Source organism: Hyperolius riggenbachi, chromosome 9, assembly GCF_040937935.1.
Source record: "Hyperolius riggenbachi isolate aHypRig1 chromosome 9, aHypRig1.pri, whole genome shotgun sequence".
Classification (NCBI taxonomy): Eukaryota; Metazoa; Chordata; class Amphibia; order Anura; family Hyperoliidae; genus Hyperolius; species Hyperolius riggenbachi.
Window position 1 is genome coordinate 227,270,462 of NC_090654.1, and position 18,911 is coordinate 227,289,372.

The window sequence follows — 18,911 nt, forward strand, 5'->3', positions numbered from 1 at the left end:
ATCCACACACCCCATGTATGTTAACACACAGAAAGTGTATTTCATAAGGGGCATCACTAAAGAGGACCTACACTCTTCCACAGGAGAGAAGAAAAACACAAAGAAACCCACCCTGTTTGTATTTGGTGAGAACAGCCTGTCTAATTCTTCCTTATCTGGAGGTAATGAACCATTGTAATTTGAGCTGTCATCACTGTCTTAACTGTCATGGGTGTGCTGTTCAGACAGGCTATATGTAAACACAGGAGTTTAACCTTTTCTGTGCTCCCAGGAAGTAACTACACTGCAGCATCTCTTAAGAAGCTCTGTAAGCTGTAACAAGTAAATGTATTTTCCTTAAATGTTATTTAAGGTTGCTTATCTTTTAGAGCAGAGAGGAAGTCCTGGGTTTAGGTCCACTTTAAGAGTAACATTGGATGTGCATTCAAATGAATTTCCGCATTGCAGAAAAACATATGAGTAGGGAGAGTGTGATTCCCCTGCCTAAATGTTTTTTCAGTTCTCTTAAAGCTCCTGTCCAGGCGCAGTTCTAATTATGCCACCTGGTAGCTTAGTAAGCAGAGTGACCGTTATCGGTTTGTACCTAGTGAGGGTTCTAAAACTAAAAATGCTGCTTTAAGAAGGTTGGTTGGTGCTGTTGCTTGGCTGGCGACCTGTTCTTTCAAGGGAACCTAAACTGAGAGCGATATTGATGGTTCCTTTTAAACAATACCAGTTGCTTGTCAGTCCTGCTGATCTCTTTGGCTGCAGTAGTGGCTGAATCGCACACCTGGAACAAGCATGCAGTTAATCCAGTCTGACTTCAGTCAGAGCACCTGATCTGCATGCTTGTTCAGGGGTTGTGGCTGAAAGTATTAGAGACACAGGATCAGCAGGAGAGTCAGGCAACTGGTAGTATTTTAAAAGGAAAAATCCATATCCTTTTCAGTTTAGGTTTCCTTTAGAGCAGAGTTCCCCAACCCTGTCAAGGCCCACCAACTGTACACGTTTTGCAGAAAGCCACAAACCAGCACAGGTGGGGTAATTGGTGTTTTAGCAGAACTGTTTAACTACCTCTGTGGATTTCCACAAAACATGCACTGTTGGTGGGCCCTGAGAACAGGGTTGGGGAACACTGCTTTAACCCTCCTGGCGGTTTGGCAAAATCCGCCAGGGGGCAGCAAATACTTTTTTTTTTTATTTATTTTTTTTAATTTTTTTTTCATGTAGTGAGACGAGGTCTCGCTACATGATAGCCGCTGCTCAGCGGCATCCCCCCAGCCCCTCCGATCGCCGGCGATTCAAGGAACGGGATCTCCTGGAGGGCTCCCCCCGTCGCCATGGCGACGGGGCGGGCGACGTCGTGACGTCAAAGGGGACTCCGATCCACCCCACGGCGCTGCCTGGCACTTATTGGCCAGGCAGCGCACGGGGTCTAGGGGGGGGGGGGGGGCGGGCGGCTGCAGCGACGCGTATAGCGGCGGATCGGCGGGTAGCAGCGGCGATCGGGCACTGCACGCAGCTAGCAAAGTGCTAGCTGCGTGCAGCAAAAAAAAAATTATGCAAATCGGCCCAGCGGGGCCTGAGCGGTGCCTCCCGGCGGCATAGCCCGTGCTCAGCACGGGCTTACCGCCAGGGAGGTTAAAGGACAACTGTAACGCGGGGGAAATGAGCTGCCATATTTTTCCTTTTTAAGCAATACCGGTTGCCTGGCGATCCTGCTGATTTTCTGTCTTTAATACTTTTAGCCATAGTCCCTGAACAAGAATGCTGCAGATCGGGCGTTTCTGACATTGTCAAATCTGACAATATTGCGTGAAGCAACCAAGCTTGTCTCTAGTGTTATTCAGACACTACTGCAGCCAAATATATCAGCAGGTCTGCCAGGCAACTGGTGGTATTTAAAAGTAAATAAATATGACAGACTCCATATTCTTCCATGTTCTTCTCACTTCAGCTGTCCTTTAAATTGCACTGGAGTTTGACAGGTGAGGAATTAGTATAATAATAATAATAACAATAATAATATTTGTAAAGCGCTTTTCTCCCATAGGCCTCAAAGCGCATAGCTGTGTCTCAGATTAATACAGGGTTGCAGGCTGGGTTGTGTTACACAGGAGATAGTCAGATGTTCATGAATGCCAGACTGAAGAGGTAGGTTTTCAGTTTAGACTTAAATGCTTCCAGGGATGGAGCTGTCCTGATTGGGTGTGGCTGGGAGTTCCAAAGTGTAGGGGCAGCATGACAAAAGGCTCTGTCTCCAAAGGTTTTGAGGTGGACTCTGGGGGTGACCAAGGTGTTACGTCCTTTTGATCTAAGATTGTGGGGGGTGTGATGCAGTTGCAACAAGTCCTTCAGGTATCCAGGGCCCAGATTGTGCAAGGATTTGAATGTCAGTAAGCCAATCTTAAACAGAATTCTCCATTTTATCGGTAGCCAGTGGAGTGAGCACAGGGTTGGTTTTATGTGGCAATGGCGGGGTTGGCTCGTTAACAGCCTTGCGGTGGCATTCTGTACTAATTGCAGGCGGTGTAAGTCTTTCTTATGCAGGCCTGTGTAGAGGACGTTGCAGTAGTCTAACCTTGATGTGACTAAGGCATGAACTAGGGTTGGAAGATCCTCTGAAGGAATTAGGTGTTTAATCCTTGCAATATTCCTGAGGTGAAAGAAGGAATGTTTCACAACAGCTGAGATTTGATTCCTGAAGCTTAGTTTCCCATCAATCAGTACTCCCAGGCTGCACACACAGTCTGAGTTGTTCAGGTCTGAGCTCCCTATCCTTAGCGGTGTTGGTTGAGACTGGGGCTGCTTTGCTGTTGAGCCCTGGCCCTCGATAACAAGAACCTCAGTTTTGTCAGCATTAAGTTTTAGCCAATTATTCATCCACTCTTGAAGCTAATCAAGTAGATTATTGTATATTAGTGAAGGAAATATGGAATGTAGCAGCCAATCTGTCCAACCCAAGTGCTTGTGGAACATTTTAAGAAAGCATTTTTTTTCAACCCATCACTTAAATGCCTAGCTCTGTGTATTCTCTACAAGTAGGAAATGTTTCTGCTAATTTACTAATTTACACGGGATGAAATAATTAGGGCATAGTGCTGGGAACACGCAATGCAACTTCCTGCCTGATCGGGAATCAGACGATTTGACATGTCCGATCTGTTTCTGCTCAATAAAGAGATCGATTTTGAGAAGTTATCAGAAAACCGATCCCCTTATCAGTCGGGAGCAGTTTGGACGTGTACACAGGATACAACTGTATGCCAGATTACCTGGTGATTGGTTGGGAAGTTGCATTGTGTGTTCCTAACATAATGCCTATTTGGTAAGCGGGAGCTGTGTAGCCTTTGCATATCATGCAAGTGAGGACAAACAATATGAAGTCCTGAAGCCAGTCTGTCCAGTTGGGAGACCACCAGGAAGATATTAGCAGTAACCTTTACTGACAATTGGAGACCAGGGGTCTAGTCCTGGAAAAAGTGAGTTGACTCACCCTAAAAACCTCTGCGCCCGTGCCCAAAAATTGGCGTGGCTAAGCATAGTGTGGGCGCGGTCATGGGTGGGGCCAAATATACATGGCCTTAGCAGTGGTATAAAAGGTCTGCCAGGGGAAGTTTGAGCTCTGTCGTAGTGTATCCCCAAAAAGTAGATGTAATCTGACAGCATTTCACCAAAAATACACATAATCTGTCAGAGGTTCCTCCAAAATACAGATATGGCAGTGGTTTCCCCAAAATAGACAATCTGGCAGCAGCAGTTCTCCCAACATACACATAATCTGGAAGCAGTTCCCCCAAATACGTGAAACCTGGTAGTGGATCACCCAAAATACATGTAACACCCAAAATACATGTAATCTGGCAGTAGTGGTCCCCCAACATACACAATCTGGCAGCGGTTTCCCAAAATACACGTAATCTGGCATCAGCAGTTCCCCAAAAATACAGATCTGACAGCAGTTCTCCCAAAATGGGTACCCCCAGTATAGCTAGCCAGGTCTATAGGTGTCCCCAGTATAAGTAACCATGTGTATAGTTGTCCCCAGAATAGGTGGCCAGGTGTATAGATGTACTTAGAATAGGTGGTCCGGTGTATAGATATTCCCAGAATAGGTAGCCAGGTCTATAGGTGTCCCTAGTATAGCCAGGTGTCCCCAGTATATGTAACCAGGTGTTCAGGTGTCCCCAGTATAGCCAGGTGTATAGGTGTCCCCAGTATATGGAGCCAGGTGTATAGGTGTCCCCAGTATAGCCAGGTGTATAGGTGTCCGCAGTATATGTAGCCAGGTGTATATGTCCCCAGTATATGTAGCCAGGTGTATATAGCCAGGTGTATATGTGCCCAGTATATGTAGCCAGGTGTATAGGTGTCCCCAGTATATGTAGCCAGGTGTATAGGTGCCCCCAGTATATGTAGCCAGGTGTATAGGTGTCCCCAGTATATGTAGCCAGGTGTATATGTAGCCAGGGGTATATGTGCCCAGTATATGTAGTCAGGGGTATATGTGCCCAGTATATGTAGCCAGGTGTATAGTGGCCCCAGTATATGTAGCCAGGTGTATATGTGCCCAGTATATGTAGCCAGGTGTATATGTGCCCAGTATATGTAGCCGGGTGTCCCCCAGCTGGAGGGGAGCAGCGGAGAGGAGCATTATGCGCAGCGTGGGGAAGGGTGGCCTTCCCCCCCCTCCCCCCTTCCCTTCCCTCACCTTGGGGTTCCTCTCCCTGGCTCTCCACTCCATAAAGATTGCGGCGGTGGCTAGCGGCGGTGACTGGCAGCGGCATCAGTGGGCGGGACTTACCTCCTCCAGTGTTCTGGCAAGTGGACGCTGTTCGTGCAGCTAGTCTGGTCTAGTGAAGACCAGAGGAGCGGCACGCACAGCGTCAACCCGGAACACTGGAGGCGGTAAGTCCCGCCTACTGCCGCTGCCAGTCAACGCCGCTGCAATCTTTATGGAGGGGAGAGCCAGGGAGAGGAGCCCCAAGGTGAGGGAAGGGGGGGGGGGGAACGTCCGCCCTTCCCCACGCTGCGCACAATGCTCCTCTCCACTGCGCTGCTCCCCTCCAGGGTGCTAGGGGGACGGCGTCCACTGTCCAAAAAAAGTGTGGACGCCGTCCCTCCGCGTTCACGCAGGAATCGACCCCTGTTGGAGACAAACAGAAAAGTTATGCACCATGGTCGGGGACCATGAGATTCTTTTTAATTTTTGCAGCTGTTCTACTCAATTAACACAAACTCAGAGTTCCTACTGAAGCCTCATTAGTGCCGTCTGTTTTTTCTTGTTTTCTGCAATGCAGAACTGTAGAAGAACTGACAGCCCATGTAAATCAATGGACTTATTCAAGTCTAATGTGTTTTCCATTGTTGGAAATGGAACTTGGAGCGGTTTGCCTTTTTCCACACATTGTTTTTGCTTTATTTATTAAAATGCTTTGTTAGCAGCCATCTGTTTACTGATGCATAGCATGCATGTTTTAATGCATATGAGGTTGGAAAAAAGGATAGGAGCACGGTTTGTGGTGTGAACAAGGCAGAGCTTTGACAGTATTTGTACTTGGAGCAGGACTTGAAGTAACTGCCTGAACCTATGAACAAGTATGCTGTAAATAATTCAAGATCACAATTGACTTAATCCTTCTTCCTTGTTGCTCCCTGATCATTATAGCAGCCAAATAAAGACCGCAGCCCAGCATAGAGAAAATTCCTATTATTATTATTGATTTATAAAGCGCCAACATATTCCGTGGCGCTGTACAAAGTAAGAAACAAACATGGGGTACATAATAATACAGACAATGGTGTACACCAATATACAAGATACATAATTAGTGACAAAATACAAAGAATGATACAAAATACAAATTATAGAATTGGTAATGACAGTGATAAAATTAACATGATGAATAAAATGTATAATGGTTACTAGACACCATGTTCTAAAATGAAGTGCTCATGCTCCTCCTGTTCATGTTTTCCAGCTAGGTGTTGCCCGTCACATCTGCTTAGAGAAACCTGAGAGGGGGGAAATGAAGGTGACTTTTACTTACTTGCAGTTTCTGCCAGTCCCTCCGTAGTGTTTGAGGTCCCTCACTGTTTTTCAGGGCTTCACTTCCTCAATGAGGCAGAGCTTTAGGCTGTAGCTCTGCCTCCTTTGCAGTCAATCTCTGCGGATGGCCGCCTCTCCCGCCCCTCTCAGTCTTTTTTTTCACTGAGAGGGGCGGGGAGGAGGCAGAGCTCTGCAGAGATCGATTGCAGAGAGCCTGAGCTAAAGCTCAAAGCTCAGCCTCTCCAGAAAGAGAAGCCCTGCGTGTCAGGGCAGCATGATCTGCGACCTGCAAAGTCGTAGAACTTTGCAGGTTGTTTTCTAAGTAATCACTCCTCTGCCGCGAAGATGCAGCGATTTCACTCTGGCATTAAAGCTGAAGAGGAATGTTAAACAAATGAAGGGAAAAAAAGAGACTAAGTATTTGGTAGTTAAACATTTATTTGGATATAATTTGATTAGCCCTGTTCTGAATACAAACTTGATTCAGCAATTTCTCAGGAAGACACCAGTCTTGGTTTTCCTGAATACTTTCCCTACTAAAAATTACTACCCATCTACAAATATTGCCTACTCCCTGTGCTAAAAAAAAACCCCTACATGTTTTGCCTCCTTAAGTGGAAGCTTTGTCAGGGATGACAGTGCATCAGTAAACAGTTAAATACAAAGTATTGTTAAACTGCATGTCAGGCTCAGAGATCCCTGTTCTCTACTCAATCAGCAATAAACTCTAGCAGATCACTGGAATCTTTAATATATACAGTGGAGGAAATAATTATTTGACCCCTCACTGATTTTGTAAGTTTGTCCAATGACAAAGAAATGAAAAGTCTCAGAACAGTATCATTTCAATGGTAGGTTTATTTTAACAGTGGCAGATAGCACATCAAAAGGAAAATCGAAAAAATAACCTTAAATAAAAGATAGCAACTGATTTGCATTTCATTGAGTGAAATAAGTTTTTGAACTCCTACCAACCATTAAGAGTTCTGGCTCCCACAGAGTGGTTAGACACTTCTACTCAATTAGTCACCCTCATTAAGGACACCTGTCTTAACTAGTCACCTGTATAAAAGACACCTGTCCACAGAATCAATCAATCAAGCAGACTCCAAACTCTCCAACATGGGAAAGACCAAAGAGCTGTCCAAGGATGTCAGAGACAAAATTGTAGACTTGCACAAGGCTGGAATGGGCTACAAAACCATTAGCAAGAAGCTGGGAGAGAAGGTGACAACTGTTGGTGCGATTGTTCGAAAATGGAAGGAGCACAAAATGACCATCAATCGACCTCGCTCTGGGGCTCCACACAAGATCTCACCTCGTGGGGTGTCAATGGTTCTGAGAAAGGTTAAAAAGCATCCTAGAACTACACGGGAGGAGTTAGTGAATGACCTCAAATTAGCAGGGACCACAGTCACCAAGAAAACCATTGGAAACACATTACACCGCAATGGATTAAAATCCTGCAGGGCTCGCAAGGTCCCCCTGCTCAAGAAGGCACATGTGCAGGCCCATTTGAAGTTTGCCAATGAACACCTGAATGATTCTGTGAGTGACTGGGAGAAGGTGCTGTGGTCTGATGAGACCAAAATAGAGCTCTTTGGCATTAACTCAACTCGCTGTGTTTGGAGGAAGAAAAATGCTGCCTATGACCCCCAAAACACCATCCCCACCGTCAAGCATGGGGGTGGAAACATTTTGCTTTGGGGGTGTTTTTCTGCTAAGGGCACAGGACAACTTAATCGCATTAATGGGAAAATGGACGGAGCCATGTATCGTGAAATCCTGAACGACAACCTCCTTCCCTCTGCCAGGAAACTGAAAATGGGTAGTGGATGGGTGTTCCAGCACGACAATGACCCAAAACATACAGCAAAGGCAACAAAGGAGTGGCTCAAGAAGAAGCACATTAAGGTCATGGAGTGGCCTAGTCAGTCTCCGGACCTTAATCCAATAGTAAACCTATGGAGGGAGCTCAAGCTCAGAGTTGCACAGAGACAGCCTCGAAACCTTAGGGATTTAGAGATGATCTGCAAAGAGGAGTGGACCAACATTCCTCCTAAAATGTGTGCAAACTTGGTCATCAATTACAAGAAACGTTTGACCTCTGTGCTTGCAAACAAGGGTTTTTCCACTAAGTATTAAGTCTTTTATTGTTAGAGGGTTCAAAAACTTTTTTCACTCAATGAAATGCAAATCAGTTGCTATCTTTTATTTAAGGTTATTTTTTCGATTTTCCTTTTGATGTGCTATCTGCCACTGTTAAAATAAACCTACCATTGGAATGATACTGTTCTGAGACTTTTCATTTCTTTGTCATTGGACAAACTTACAAAATCAGTGAGGGGGTCAAATAATTATTTCCTCCACTGTATTTGGTTGTGACGAGTATTTATATAAATGTTTATGCTTTTAAAGGGTACCTAAAGTAACATGAGACTTAAGATAAATAGGAGTATGCACCGTCATTCCCCCCCCTCACCCACAAACCCCCCCCCCTCCCCCCTCTTTTCTTATAGGTGACCCTCACTGATAACTACACTTATAGGAAGAGAACAGCTTCTAAGTGCATGGCATAATAAAACAAAAAAACACTCAATGGTTCATAGACTGTAGTTCTCAGACACTAGAGGTGGCCATACACATTTAATTTTGGAGATTGGACACGTTGGAAATTTCAGACCAACTTTATCAAGAATTGTATGGTGTGACGGATTGTCAATTACAAGATGTACAGTTCCAATCAATTTTTTCTGAGCTTTCAATTTTTTTATTCATGATTGGGGAAAAATTGAACATCGGTGTGGTACATTGGTCAGATGTTTTAATTGTTCTAATCAGTAAGAAAAATGGATTGCTATTCTTGAATTGAACAGATATTTTAAAAATTGTATGGTGTGTGTGGCCACCTTTTAGACTGTTATTCAGCTGAGAACATAAAACTTTATAAATCTCAGGGATTCTAAAAAAGTTATATTCAGGAGGATAAGTACAACTGTTTCTCAGTTTATTTTAGTGCAGGTTTGCTTTGAGTACTCAGATTTTATACTATGAATCTTATCATTTGGGTAGGTTGTTGCATGGCTGTCAGTAGGTTCTGATAGGTCGTTTGTGTTTTGAAATATATTCAGACCTTATAATTTGATGAGTTTCCTCAGGCTTGAAGTAGGTAGTGGATCATGTATATATTTCCAGGAAGAAACCATCTGAATGGATGTTTCTGTATGAAGAATATCTTGGTTAGCCCAATTTGGACTATCTGATTTTCTGCTGAACCACAAGTGTTTATAAAATAAATAGCTGGCAACTTTTTGCTTTAAGAAATGTTAATCTTTCAACAACAAAAAAGGAACTTTTTTGCGGTAACTGTTCAGCTTTTTATCTGGTGTTGTATATATTTCTATACAAACTGCTTGTTCGTTTTTTTTTGTTTTTTTTTTTTCTTTTAGAAATGCACACTTTGTTCCTCATATCTTCTTTGCCTTTTGAGGAACAGATGTAAAGCCACAGTTTGTAAAACCACAAAATTAATAGGAATCCTCTAATCACATGTTTTATGCACTAAACTAACAATTATCTATGGAAATAAATGCTGTTTTCTGTAGATAATATATATTAAGTTTCTTTCCTCACTGCGCTGGCAGGCTTGCGTCTTCGCTTAAACGAGTCATCTGGTAACTCTGAGAACTGGACGTGGCTGGAAATTCTGTATTATGCATGATGTTGGCTCCACAGTCTGGGTTTATATCCAGTTAAATAGTTTACATTATCTCCACATAAAACCACTTAGAAAAATAAGTAATGGCTTTGATAACATGATTCCTATCCTATGCTTTTATAACTGGATAAGCACTTTATGCATATGTAAAGTATGTCTTTTTTTTGTGTGTGTTCTTTGCTTTTAATTATACCCTTACCTGGATATGCAGCACCATGAAATAGAAGTTAAGGGGCCTATACACTGGTCGATTTCAGCAATCAATTGGAAATAGATTCTATGGAATCAGGCAATCGATCGATTTGCGTCCGATTTTGAGCAGTTTCGATTGATTTGATCTCACTGACTGGATGGAAAATCTAGGTCGATCTGCTGCCAGCAGCATGGCCAATATAGTTGCATTGGATCTAATGGTCCAATAATGCAATTCAGATCGATTTCCAATAATTTCATTCTGAAATCTATTGGAAATCTGTTCCTAGTGTGTGGCACACATCAGATAGAAAGATTCCTGATAGATCCGACTTGACAGGCATCTTAATTTGCTAGTTGAATCTACTGCAAATCTATAAGTGTATGGTCACCTTTACTTTATGCTCCTAAAGGTAGCCATACACTGGTCGATTTGCCATCAGATTCGACCAACAGACAGATCCCTATCTGATCGAATCTGATCAGAGAGGGATCGTATGGCTACCTTTACTGCAAACAGATTGTGAACCGATTTCAGCCTGAAACCATTCACAATCTGTTGTGGTGGTGGTGCTGCCGCCGCTCCCCCCGCCCGCATACATTACCTGCTCTGCCGGCGCGACTCGCGGGTCTCCGCTCTTCTTCTCCGCTCTGGTCTGGTCTCCGGCATGCTTCCCTTCTTCCTGTCTGGGGGAAGTTTAAACAGTAGAGCGCCCTCTACTGTTTAAACTTCCTGCCGGAACAGGAAGAAGGGAAGCATGCCAGAGACCAGACCAGAGCGGAGACCCGGGAGTCGCGCCGGCGGAGCAGGTAATGTATTGCAGCTCTATTGCGTCGGGCACTGGAACGCCGCTAGCGATGCGCTCTTTACCCGCGGGCGATCGACGGTTATTTTCCGCACGGCGTGATCGACTGGAACGGACGGAATGGTTCGAAATTCGGCGTGTAGCGCGAACGATTGGCAGCAGATTCGATCCCAGTGATCGAATCTGCTGTCGAAACGGGCGCAAATCGGGCCAGTGTATGGCCAGCTTTATTCATGGGAGAAACATTATTATACCAGGGACCAGCAAATTGTTTGCACTAATCTGCTGTGCAGGGTTTTTTTTCAGTGTAATTTAACTTGTTTCGGTTAGGGTAATCTTTGCACTGCACCACTTGTCACATGACTGAAGAATGACGGTAACTGCTTATTCAGACGCACCAAGTATCCCCTTCCTCCCCCCCCCAAATTCTTCTAACCCAAACAAAGGTGTGGGGTCTGATACAACTACAACAAAGGGATTAAAAAAACCTAGTAAATGATATATGCTTAACCTCTTCCGCACCACGCTAATTAAATCTATGCCTTGTTTGTGAGATATTCCTGCCAGGGCGTAGATTTCAATCATCCCCGTCACTGTTCGTCCTTGCACCTGCTCGCTCTGCTGTTACATTGTCCTTTTATAGTCTAAGCCCAATATTTTTAGGGGAACGCTACTGTAGTTAACCTGTCTGTATGTTTTTGAGATGTTAGTGGAAACCCAGATTACTCCGAGGAAATTCATGCAAACCTGGGGAGAACATTCGAACGCTATGCAGAAACAGTAGTGTCCTGGCCAGGATTTGAGCTGAGAATTTAGCACTGCAAAGTGTAAGTTCTATCCAATACTCCACCATGCTATCCATCATTTAAGCTCCACCTTCATAAAAAGTAAGCTTCGCACTCAGTTGACCCTCTGCATTGTCCTGGTGTGTTGCAGTTGTGCGGTGGTAAATCATCTAGCATTTCTCTTGTGCCAGTATAGTAATCCCTCACTCTAGACTGAGTCACTGTGCAGGTGCTCTGCCTTTTGTTACTTGTGGCTTCAGACTTCCTAAACCACAAGAAATCAAGTAAGTTTCTTTAGCTGACTAATGTTACAAACATTTTGGTGTTCAAAGTTTGGATGAGATGACCTTTTTGTTGCTGTGATCTTTGTTTTAGGATTGTGGAAAAAATTAAATAAAACTTCGTAGCCACTGTTCATATCTATAAACTGTTCTGTTACAGCAGAGGCATTGTTCACGTTGAACATTTTAACATAATGACTGTTCCTTCAGTAAATATAAACCCATTTGGAGCAGGCTGAGAAACAGACTGGCTCCCACTGAATTCCAGTAATATATTTATTGTTTATGTTGGCTACACATAAATAATATTGCTTCACATTTGGCTTTATCTGTTCTGGCTATTACTTTGTCTACACTGTTGTGCCAAGCTCACCTAACCCTTCACAAAAAATGAGTTTTCCTAAATCAATTGGTCACTGTTAGGAAGGCGCATATCTAATATAAAACTCAACCAAAAGACTAAACAGTCCTGTCTTATCTCCATGAAGATAATTATAACTAAAGCAGGACTGTTTAGTTTTATGGTTGAGTTTTATATTTGATTTCTCTTCCTAACCGTGATCTATTTATATTTGTGTACTTTTTACTGTTAGATGCTTTCTTTTGGGTATTTTTGACCTGAGGAAGCAGGTAAAGCTCACAAAACGTGTTATCATTCCCCTGTTTTTTTTGGTAGAGGTGAGTCTCACCACTACCTCTCTATTTTTAGCGGTTTTTAACTTTTATATTGTTGGGCGCCCTCTTCCTGTAATTGTATGTATGCTTGACGGTGTACATCCACCTTCTTTTCTCATATATCACGTATAGATTCAGGTATTCTTAAAGTACTCTATCCCCCTACACTACCCCATGCAGTGAAATTAAATTCAGAACACATTTGAGTATTGGTCCATTTTTAAGAGTTATATTTTTAGAGATGTGAATATTTCAGAGTATTTAAAATTTCAAAAAGATTTTGGCTACATACAGAAGTTAGAATTCATCACCCAAGATGATTGCTTGTGATTGTCCCTGGTTAAAATCAAGCATCATAATAGGTGTCAAATGACTCTGATTTGGGATGTTTAATTGCTTGCATTAATAAATATTTGAGTTTCTATTTCTGGCCTATGTTCTCTGTGGAGTCACAGATGTGTTAGTTAGTGACTGAATAGCAAAGAATTATTTAAAGGATGAGGAATATTTGAGATGCTCCATTTACATTAACTTCTGGGACCAATTATTTCAGAGTTGTGAACCAGCAAAGACTGGCTTGAAACTTAGTTTTGAAGTTTAAGTACTGCTGAAATAATGAATGGGCTGGTCTTCTAAAAGAGGGACCAGAGGAAAGACTTTTGTTTTTAAACACGTTTGTTTGTTTCCCGGGGTGATCTAACACTACTCAGTTGTCAGTTCTTTTGCTATAAAAACTTGGTGAAATTTCCCTTCCTAAAACAGAAGACTTAACACATTGCTGGAACTCCTCTCTGAAAATTTGCAATAATTCAGCTATAAGTGAACATTAGTGGTTACCCACAATGCTCCACTACTGAATATGCAAATTATCCCTTTTCGCCCTTGTAAGCAAGGAAAGCATCCAGAACCACTGGTGTATAGCAAGCCTATAGCTTTAAATATTACACAGCCTCATCAACCCCACATGTAGACAGCCTGTTTCGGGCTTTTGGCCTTTATCAGTACATGGCAGGGATTGATGTGGCTGTATGGGGTAGGGCTTGGACCAGTACAACAGAGTAACCAAGCAGTTCAGGGTGACTCAAATCACTAGGAATATATAGGGGGATAAAAGAGACTGAAAAGCCCTCCTACTAATAAGACTTTAAGCTGTATCTTAACCACTTCACAACTGAGGGGTTTTACCCCTGAAACACCAGCGCAATGTTTACCTTTTAGCGCTGCTTCCATTTCCTTATTACTGTAATGTGATTGGTTATTGGGGACTGGGGTCCCCATAACCAATCATTGAACTGCAGAGCCCGGGTTTGTGTGTGCGCGCGCTGCACGTTTGTTTACGTTACTTTGATATGAATGAAGACGGCTTCAAACAGAAGCCGTCTTCATTCTATTCGCAATCGGCGAGGCTAATTGGATTTAGGAACACTTGTTCCTAACGTCCAATTAGTCACCTGCTGTGCAGGCTGGCTGGAGTGTGCGCGCGAGGTCCCCGCCCACTCCCAGCCAGTAAACAAACAAGTGCGCCCTTCTCCGTCCCTGGGGGTGAAGCGGTGCGCAGAGGGACGGAGAAAGTTAGCACTGGGGGGTTAAGTGGTTAATACAATGCTTCCATTGGCTGCAAACGCAACACAGATGTCCACTCTTTGAAGGAATAGACTGAAGACCAGATGCCATGCCAGGCCACTGTAATGTTCTATATGCCTAAATACCATTTGTTTTACTAGTGTAGTGTCAACACACCTTGCTGGTGCTGTACAATATGTTGGCTGTGTCATCGGTGCTTTCATTTTTGCTTTTTCTCACTGACCACAGGGCTTAACAGCTGATACAAACACTAAATGGCTATATCTGCCTCTTTTGACCAGATATTTGTTCACTCTTGTTTGAATAGGTAGTAACAGAGGCTCCAAATTGGGATAAAATGGTTAAAAACCGTTTTAAAAGGAGGGGGGTAGGTGGACACCACCCTCAGGTATATATTGAACCGCCAACAAATCGTTGTAGATAAACAATTAAATTTATTACAAGTTCTCCAAGTAGGCAACGCGTTTCACGGGTCTATCGCCCGCTTCATCAGGCAATCAAAATTGGAGGTACACTGTTAAAACAAACAGACAAAAACAATACAATATACCAACGGACGCCAGGTACACAGTACAAAAATAAATGTAAAAGTCTCGAGTGAATTTATATAAAGTGCAATCAATCCAATAATAAACAGGAATAAGCTTGTTCACCCTTGTGTACAGAGCAGGATTCAGCTTCCTACACACAAGCCCCATATATCCCCATATGAGCGTTTTCTATTGAGAAAGCATCATCATCCCAGGAAAAGGTCTTAATAACACAATCCGTCCATAGTGTTCAAAATTGGTTGACCCTTGTACTACAAGCAAGTAGTAAATTTGCCCGGTCCTTGGCCAATTGGCATGTTGTTCTGCATTTCGGAGCGTTTCAGCCCGCTATCCCATGCAGTATAATGAATGGGATCGCAAGCCCCACCCCCTCCAGGAGAGCCTCCCAATGCCACGGGGCTCTGCACTGCATGAAAACAAGTCCTAAGTCTTAAAGGTAACCTAAACTGAGGATGATATGGATTTTTCATTTTAAAATACCAGTTGCCTGGCTCTCCTGCTGATACTGTCTCTAATACTTTTAGCCACACCCCCTCAACAAGCATGAAGATCAGGTGCTTTGACTGAAGTCAGACTGGATTAGCTGCATGCTTGTTTCAGGTGCCACTACAGCAGCCAAAGAGATCAGCAGGACTGACAAGCAACTGGTATTGTTTAAAAGGAAACATTCATATCACTCTGTTTCGGTTCCCTTTAAGGGAGCAACATCCATTCATGCTGTCCTCATTTGTTCCTCAAGTCAGATCTTAAAGTGGACCTAAACTCTTGCACAGCAGACCAGGAAAAACACATGTAGTTGCTGAGACATTCAATCTGTGCATTTAGAGAGATCAGCCTGTGTAATTAGCAGATATCGGCAAGTAATAAGCAAGTGTAAATCAGGGCGGCTGTCAGTTGTGTCTGAACTCTACCATGGTTTGCTGCTGTTCTGTGCTAATATGTAAACACTGGAGGTTAACTCTTTCTGCGCTTCCAGGATACCAGGAAGTAAACTCTGCAAAGTTTTTGTTTATAGAAGTTGTAACAAAGAAATGTTGTTCTTTTAAGTTATCATGCTGTTGCTTATCTTTTAGAGCGAAATTCTGAGTTTAGGCCCGCTTTAATATGATGTACGGTTTTGCAAATGTAGAGCAGTCTACATAAAAAACATCCTTTGCCACCATAGTAAACATGCAATCAAATTGTGGACGGTGGTAGTTTTGACCAGTTAAGGGGCATCAGAATCCATCAGACAGACTTGCAGTCTTTTTTTAAAGGCCTGACATTGCTGGAACTCCTCTCTGAAAATAAGTCGTATGCGAAGTGGTTTTCATTCCTTAGGTACATTAAAGAAAATTGCAGTCACATTTTAACCACTTCCCGACCGCCGGATATACAATTGGCGGCCGGGAAGTGGATGCCGCAAGGACCGCCGTATTGACAAAATGTGGCGGTCCTTGTATGGGCATGGGCGGAGCGATCGCGTCATCCGTGACGCGATCCTCCGCCTCCGCCTGGCGCCGCTCACCCGCCGCAACATCCCGCCGGCCATACGGAAGCGCCGGCGGGATGTTAACCCGACGATCGCCGCATACAAAGTGTATAATACACTTTGTAATGTTTACAAAGTGTATTATACAGGCTGCCTCCTGCCCTGGTGGTCCCAATGTCCGAGGGACCACCAGGGCAGGCTGCAGCCACCCTAGTCTGCACCAAGCACACTGATTTCCCCCCCCCCCTGCCCCAGATCGCCCACAGCACCCATCAGACCCCCCCCTGCCCACCCCCCAGACCCCTGTTTGCACCCAATCACCCCCCTAATCACCCATCGATCACTCCCTGTCACTATCTGTCAACGCTATTTTTTTTTTTATCCCCCCCCCCCTGCCCCCCGCTCCCTCCTGATCACCCCCCACCCCTCAGATTCTCCCCAGACCCCCCCATGTACTGTATGCATCTATCCCCCCTGATCACCTGTCCATCACCTGTCAATCACCCCCTGTCACTGCCACCCATCAATCAGCCCCTAACCTGCCCCTTGCGGGCAATCTGATCACCCCCCACACCAATAGATCGCCCGCAGATCCGACATCAGATCACCTCCCAAATCCATTGTTTACATCTATTCTCTCCTCTAAACACCCATTAATTACCCATCAATCACCCCCTATCACCACCTGTCACTTTTACCTATCAGATCAGACCCTAATCTGCCCCTTGCGGGCACCCAATCACCCGCCCACACGCTCAGATTGCCCTCTGACCCCCCCCCTTATCAATTCACCAGTGGATTAATTACATCTGTTCTTCCCTGTAATAACCCACTGATCACCTGTCAATCACCTGCCAATCACCTATTACCCATCAATCACCCCCTGTCACTGCCACCCATCAATCAGCCCCTAACCTGCCCCTTGCGGGCAATCTGATCACCCACCCACACCATTAGATCGCCCGCAAACCCGCCGTCAGATTACCTCCCAAATGTATTGTTTACATCTGTTATCTTCTCTAAATACCCACTAATTACCCATCAATCACCCCCTATCACCAACCGTCACTGTTACCTATCAGATCAGACCCTAATCTGCCCCTTGCGGGCACCCAATCACCCGCCCACACGCTCAGATTGCCCTCAGACCCCCCCCCCCCCTTATCAATTTGCCAGTGCATTAATTACATCTGGCCTTCCCTGTAATAACCCACTGATCACCTGTCAATCACCTATCACCCATCAATCACCCCCTGTCACTGCCACCCAACAATCAGCCCCTAACCTGCCCCTTGCGGGCAAACTGATCACCCACCCACACCAATAGATCGCCCGCAGATCCGACATCAGATCACCACCCAAGCGCAGTGTTTCCATCTATTCTCTCCTCTAAACACCCACTAATTACCCATCAATCACCCCCTATCACCACCTGTCACTGTTACCCATCAGATCAGACCCTAATCTGCCCCTTGCGGGCACCCAATCGCCCGCCTACACGCTCAGATTGCCCTCAGACCCCCCCTTATCAATTCGCCAGTGCAATATTTACATCTGTTCTCCCCTGTAATAACCCACTGATTACCTGTCAATCACCTATCAATCACCCATCAATCACCCCCTGTCACTGCCACCCATCAATCACCCCCTGTCACTGCCGCCCATCAATCACCCGCTGTCACTGCCACCCATCAATCAGCCCCTAACCTGCCCCTTGCGGGCAATCTGATCACCCACCCACACCAATAGATCGCCCGCAGATCCGACGTCCGATCACCTCCCAAGTGCAGTGTTTACATCTGTTCTCTACCCTAAACACCCACTAATTACCCATCAATCACCCCCTGTCACTGCTACCTATCAGATTAGACCCCTATCTGCCCCTAGGGCACTCAATCACCCGCCCACACCCTCAGAATGCCCTCAGACCCCAGCCCTGATCACCTCGCCAGTGCATTGCTTGCATCTATTCCCCCCTCTAATCACACCTTGAGACACCCATCAATCAACTCCTGTCACCCCCTAGCACACTTACCCATCAGATCAGGCCCCAATTTGCCCCGTGTGGGCTCCTGATCACTCGGCCAAACCCTCAGATCCCCCTCAGACCCCCTTCCGATCACCTCCCCAGTGCATTGATTGCATCTATTTTCCCCTCTAACCACCCCCTGAGACACCCATCAATCACCTCCTGTCACCCCCCTAGCACTCCTATCCATCAGATCAGGCCCAATACACCACCCTGCTTATGACCGGTTCCACAAAATTCGCCCCCTCATAGACCACCTGTCATCAAAATTTGCAGATGCTTATACCCCTGAACAGTCATTTTGAGACATTTGGTTTCCAGACTACTCACGGTTTTGGGCCTGTAAAATGCCAGGGCGGTATAGGAACCCCACAAGTGACCCCATTTTAGAAAAAGACACCCCAAGGTATTCTGTTAGGTGTATGACGAGTTCATAGAAGATTTTATTTTTTGTCAAAAGTTAGCGGAAATTGATTTTAATTGTGTTTTTTCACAAAGTGTCATTTTCCGTTAACTTTTGACAAAAAATAAAATCTTCTATGAACTCACCATACTCCTAACGGAATACCTTGGGGTGTCTTCTTTCTAAAATGGGGTCATTTGTGGGGTTCCTATACTGCCCTGGCATTTTAGGGGCCCTAAACCGTGAGGAGTAGTCTTGAAACGAAATTTCTCAAAATGACCTGTGAAATCCTAAAGGTACTCATTGGACTTTGGGCCCTTTAGCGCAGTTAGGGTGCAAAAAAGTGCCACACGTGGTATCTCCGTACTCAGGAGAAGTAGTATAATGT

The 18,911-nt window shown here is 44.6% G+C and overlaps 1 protein-coding gene across 10 annotated transcripts in view; it reads left to right on the forward strand.

Moving 5' to 3' along the window:
• The window catches only part of PCNX1 (pecanex 1), a 236,810-nt gene that overhangs the window by 119,057 nt on the left and 98,842 nt on the right, over positions 1-18,911 (forward strand). For 5 of the 10 annotated variants that reach the window (XM_068254088.1, XM_068254084.1, XM_068254086.1 and 2 more), the window contains one exon: positions 84-161. The exons of the other annotated variants lie outside the window; for them this stretch is intronic. In XM_068254088.1, the coding sequence (XP_068110189.1) occupies positions 84-161 (78 nt within the window). The remainder of the gene's footprint in view (positions 1-83; positions 162-18,911) is intronic. 10 annotated transcript variants of the gene reach the window in all.